The sequence below is a fragment of the Oryzias melastigma genome, unplaced genomic scaffold (assembly GCF_002922805.2).
Source record: "Oryzias melastigma strain HK-1 unplaced genomic scaffold, ASM292280v2 sc00760, whole genome shotgun sequence".
NCBI lineage: Eukaryota > Metazoa > Chordata > Actinopteri > Beloniformes > Adrianichthyidae > Oryzias > Oryzias melastigma.
The window spans coordinates 11,893-17,478 of NW_023417347.1; the positions used below are offsets into that span (position 1 = coordinate 11,893).

Below are 5,586 nucleotides of genomic sequence, written 5' to 3' on the forward strand. Positions count from 1 at the left end.
GTACCCGTTAATATCATGATAGAGTGATGCTTTCAGACTAAATTAAGAAAGAAAAAGTAACACAAATACATATATATATTTGTGTTACTTTTTAATATTATTATTCATCTATCATTATTAATATATTATTGTTATTATTATTATTATTATATCAATGATAATATAAAAATAGATGACATAAACAAAATACAATTGATAAATAAATAAATTATTGATCCACAATATCAACAGACTTTAATGATTGAGTTTTAATGATTCTTCAAAGCTGTAGGGCTCAAGAGAGAATCTCACAATTTAGACTATGTTTTTTTTTTTTTAATTAAAATTTCATTATAATGATAAAGGTTTGAGTTAGGGTTTTTTCTTTTTTCAATTTCACCTTAATACTTTTTCCTGCTACAGACTACACATGCCAACAGACCTTGCCTTTATCAACAGCTTTTCCCCCTCCAGATGTGGCTGAGGTCCTAAAGTTGATTCTTTGTGGAGAATACGTAAATAGGATTGACTTAAAGAAATAATGCAATATTTCGAAGTTTAGCAAATATTTCAGCTACATGCGAGCTGTGTTGGCTAATTTAGGCTCTTTTTCCCCTTTTTTTTAGATTTTTAGGCTGTTTTGGAGTTAGGCTAATAGCTGTTTTGGCTAATTGAGTTTTCTTTTCAGTTTTTTAAGCTATTTTGAAGTTTAGTTATTTTTTTTAGTTTTTTTTCTATTTGGCACTTAGCTATTTTAGCTTGCTATCAGCTTCTTCATTTTCAGCTACTTTCAGTGATTTCAGCTATCACCTTTAGCGTTTTTAACTATCAATTTCAGCATTTTCAGCTATCAGCGCTCTCATCTTTAGGGGTCAAATTCAGCTTACAGAATCACACTTACATTTTTGCAGGTGATGCTATATATTTAATTCATAATCATGTTAAAACGTTATGGTTTTAAAGTTTAAAAGGGTTTAAAAATATAGTTTTAGTGTGTTCAATAACAAATTTGGCCCACAAATTAAGGTGTGTTTTGGATTTTTGCTCCTGTGTATGTGATGGTCAGGATTTGTACATTGTAGCTAATATGTAATTAATATCCCTAATTTATTGTGAATAGTTACTTTTAACTTCTTATCAGACCACAGGTCTTTGGATGATGGAAATGTCCCTGCATGTGTAGCATAAGAATATCAAAATATAAATTTAAGCTGTTAGTGACAATGACTTTAGACTCTGCGTAGTAACAACTCTTAGCTTGTTTAGAGGATTGTTCCTAAACAACAATAATCACACATGGGATGTTTGATCACACTGAGCCCTCCCTGAAATTTAGACAAGGTTTATGTAATCTACATAAATAGACATTAGTTGGAGCTTCATAACTTTGTCGGCTTTGTTGCTAACAGTGTAAAATATCAACACTCCTTCTAAAACTTCTAGTACATTTCTGGGATGTATCTTGACTTCTGCAAAGAAATATAGTCTTCCAAATTTTTAGTGCATACCTAAGCTATTTCATATTTTTGAAAGTCTATATGAATTTTGACATTTAGAGAGTTCCCACCTGTCAACGGTAACTATGTATCAACTCTAAAGAGAGCGACCCATCACCAGGTTTTACAGGATCCACTAGCTTCATGCCCCATCAAGGGTTATCCAGGATCTTTTGGGCCCACTTCCTTCATTCTTCATCAGCATGAAGATCCTGGTTTGATCCAGACTTCCTGTGGTGGAGCGGTCGTCACCGTCAAGAAGCTGTTGGTGGTTTGATTCCAGATCCTCTCAAAACCCTTCACAGCCTCAGACAGACTCCGCCTCCTGAGAGCACCTGGAGAACGCTGAACATGCTGTTGGGTTTCACCCATAGACTGTATGTAAGAATAACTGGACTGAGCAAGCCCCCCTATACTTCCGTGTTCCATATAGGAAGTACCACTGGGTTGCAAAAAGGCCAAAGTCCCATTGACTTACATTGAGAAACAGACAGTTATTTCTCAGTCATTTTATATGTCAGAATAATCATTCTTCCTCTGCTGCTTTCTGATTAACTTCTTTTTTCTAATCCTAATTTTTTTTAAAGATTTTTTTCCATTATCACAAGTTATTAGTTATAAATTGACCAATCAGATGGCTCAATAAGCGTTTGTGGGTCTGACGTCGAACGTCTGGGGGGTTTGATTGACACATGACGGGTAGCCAATGGGAGCAGACTTCATCAATGAGTCCGTGAAGACCTTTTAACACCTACTTTACAATTCAACAATGTACCAATCATTGTCCTACTGTTGTTTTCCTCAATGGAATGTACCGATGCAGCAGTTTAAAACAACAAGAGGAGCATGCTGTCGACATTTTTAGATGAGGATTTACTCTGTAGAAATAGATTTCACTCTGAGGTTATATGCTTTGGACTTTTTTGTTTGTTTAACGTTCATTTTTCTTTATTTCACTGCTTTGATTGTAGCTTATAAATTATACGTTGCGTATATGCGCATAAAATCACCAATCAAAGTTTCATCTTCGCTGCACTTTTCCAGCTTCAGCCTGAATTAGACGCAGCTTTCTGAGGAGCGCGAGACAAACTTGAAAGGACCTTTTGGTATTTTTAAACAGAAAAAAGATCCAGCTGTTCACTTGTTAGAATGGCTATTTATTTTAAATACCGCTGAACGCGCTTCTCACATGCATCTGATCAGACTGTAACCTGCCCGCGCATGTGAAGAGGCGAGCTGCGGCGCGCGCGAGGGGGACACGCGCCGTTTTGCAGCGATGTCACCCAAATGCTCCTTTTATCTCGACAAAAATGAATAAAGTAAATCCAAAAGGACCGCTGACAGAATCAAATGTTGGGATGGTTCTCCCTCAAAGGCTTCAACAATGACTTGTACAATCAGCCCAGTCTCAGTAAAATGCGTACATATGCCACGATTTGGGAAATACTGTGTTTAATATACGGCAATATCATACGCGCGGTCCTAAACGTGTTAAAATGTGTTTTCCCCGTTTGACACGTCCCCTGGTGGAGGAGTGAGCATCACAGACAGCCCCACAAACGAACAATTTGCTTTTCTAACCCTAACCATAACCGTAATCCTAACCTTAACCAGGAACAACGTCATTTAGAAAAGATTCGGAGGATTTCTGACCATGTGATCAAAACGAAACCTAAAAAGCCATTCTCCCGAACCGCCGTTATTGAAGGTGTTTACATCCGCGGTCTCGTGGTAGAGGCGTGGAAAGAGGCGGACGGTTGCAATAAACTCACTCCTGATTGGCGACAGTACTTCCTGTAGATTCCATGACTCAGCTATGACTCAGACCAATCGCTGAAGATGGGTTGCAAATGGCGGTATCCGTTTCAGGAATTGACGGTGAAAGCGGCGGCCTACTTTCACGAGGAGGAGAGGAAGCAATGCATTTCCAATGGGGGACCTCATTGCTCGCTCAGTCCATTATTTTTACAGTCTATGGTTTCACCTGAACATGAAAACAACAGACACGTTACAGGTTCAGTTCCTTTTTAAAACCGTACCAGAACCAGAACGTCCAGAACCACGCTGACCTGCTGCTGATGGTGCCGTCCTCAGAAGCAGTTTTAAGCCTTTAAACTGAAGGTCTGTCTCAGAACGCTGAAGTTCATCAGGAGAGTTCAGCTGGAGGTGAAGAATGAAACATTTTCAAACATTTCCTTCATGTTACATTCAAGTCTCTGGTGATCAGATTTAATTGTTTGTATTTATATAATTTCATGTTTTTCAGTTTAAATGTTACTATTGCCATTGAGGCAGAAGCAATAGAAAGTGACTCTGAAGATGAGATGAGCAACCCCCGCTGGAATGTTGACCCCTGTGCAGTGGACTAGTGGGGGAGGGACGGCTGAACCAATCACAGAAAGACTGCTGCAGCTTTCCCTCCAAAAGGAACCAATCAGATGTTGTTGCTTGGATTCCTTTGTCTGGAAGTTTCCATGTGGAAGCTTCCAGAGTCTTTTCTGTTTGATCTGCAGGCTGAGCAGAAGTGACTCCTGCAGGATCACAGGAACTTTCAGGGAAATCTCCAAGCAGGAGAAAAGTTTCTGTTTGGAGCTTTTTTCTGTGATTGTGAGACTAGCAGATGATCGGAGCTGCTGCTGTTCAGAGGACTTTGGTGTTTGTTGGAGCTGAAGATCTTCTGCAGCTGCAGGAACCATGTCTTCCCTTCAGTCTCTGAGAGAGTTGATCAGCGAGCGACTCGCTGCTGCTGCTGAAGAAATCTGCAGACTCTGTGAAGGAACCATCGTCCAGTACGAGCAGGAGCTCTGTCGTCGGCGCAGACTGCTGGATATCTGCTGGAAACCACAGCTTCAGCTCCACCACATAGGTATTATCACTTCTTCATCTTCACAACATTTCTTCTTCATCAGATTTGATTGGANACCCGGAGGGCCGGATCCGGCCCCAGGGCCTTGACTTTGACACTTGCTCAAACACAGATTTAAAGTTGGGGGCTACTGTTGTTTTTGGAAGAAAACTAAAGTCATAAGAGACAGAGAAAGATAATGGTGTAATAAGATGCAATGAATAAAGGAACGTTGGTTATTGTGCCTCAGTTTCTTCAGATGTTGCTATTAATAGCAGGAGAATTGTGGAATCATGTGTGCACCAAAATAAAACCAGGGGAAAACAAGCTATGATGTAAAAGGAGCCAGAGATGTTCTATGTGGACTACAGTCAGCAGCAAACCTACCAAAGAAAGGACACTTTCTAACAAAGTTACTGCTTTGATCATTCTGCTGAAGTCCCTTCCTTTCAGTGACACGGTGCTTGAGTCTGAATTCCCTCATTACTCCCCAGTGTGTGGACCATATTCTGTAGGTGCTCTGCATTTTTCAGGGTCTCTGAATTTATAGTTCCAAAATGGAAATGGAAGTCTCAGAAGTCTCTGAAAAACCAGTGTGGATTCTTGCCGCTCTGCAGAAACTATGTCTTCAAAAAAACGGCACAATCATAATTCAAAGAACACTGGGAATGCTTTGACAATGGATCAAGAGGGACTTTAAAACCCCTGAAGAGTCCATTACTGGCCCAGCACTCATATCTGTTTGAGATTTCAGTGAGCTGGGCTTTTTTATTCTAATGCATTTGCTTTAAAATGTCTCTGTTCTATGAAACTGGTTTGCTTGACAAACTAAAGTGAAGATGAGATTTGCCAGGTTACCAGAAGAACTTGCAGTATGAACATGTACGTTTCAAAACATGACCCACCCACTCTCTGAAGCACTAACGATGTACTGTTTGTCACTGCTGGCGCTGGCTTTGGACAGACAGGTGATGGAGGCTGTGTGGCCGAACAGCATGGCCCTGGGACAAATCTGAAGGCAAAGCAAAGAGGGATGAGAAAAACTGAGAAAAATAACGTTCACCAAAGGCTAAAGCCACGTACCTGCAGCTCAGGTGTCATGTCCCACAGGCAGATCTGGCCGTCATGGCAGCCGGTGATGATGGTGCTAAAGTCGTCCATCACCAGTAAGCTGCTGATGCAGTGGGTGGGGGCCGTGCGGCTCCACAGCACAATGGGGAGGACCAGGTTGTTTCCTGACATGGTGGCGGCTTATCTGAGAGGACA

The 5,586-nt window shown here is 40.6% G+C and overlaps 1 protein-coding gene across 1 annotated transcript; it reads right to left on the reverse strand.

The window, feature by feature from the left end:
- Nucleotides 1-5,177: 5,177 nt before the first annotated feature.
- LOC112139314 (WD repeat-containing protein 7-like) lies at nt 5,178-5,580 on the reverse strand. Its single transcript, XM_024262059.2, has 2 exons — nt 5,404-5,580; nt 5,178-5,332 (listed from the first exon to the last, which is right to left on the reverse strand). Exons 1-2 carry the CDS (start codon nt 5,560-5,562, stop codon nt 5,210-5,212), a joined length of 282 nt encoding a protein of 93 aa, XP_024117827.1. The 5' UTR covers nt 5,563-5,580; the 3' UTR covers nt 5,178-5,209.
- Between the last annotated feature and the right edge of the window lie 6 nt (nt 5,581-5,586).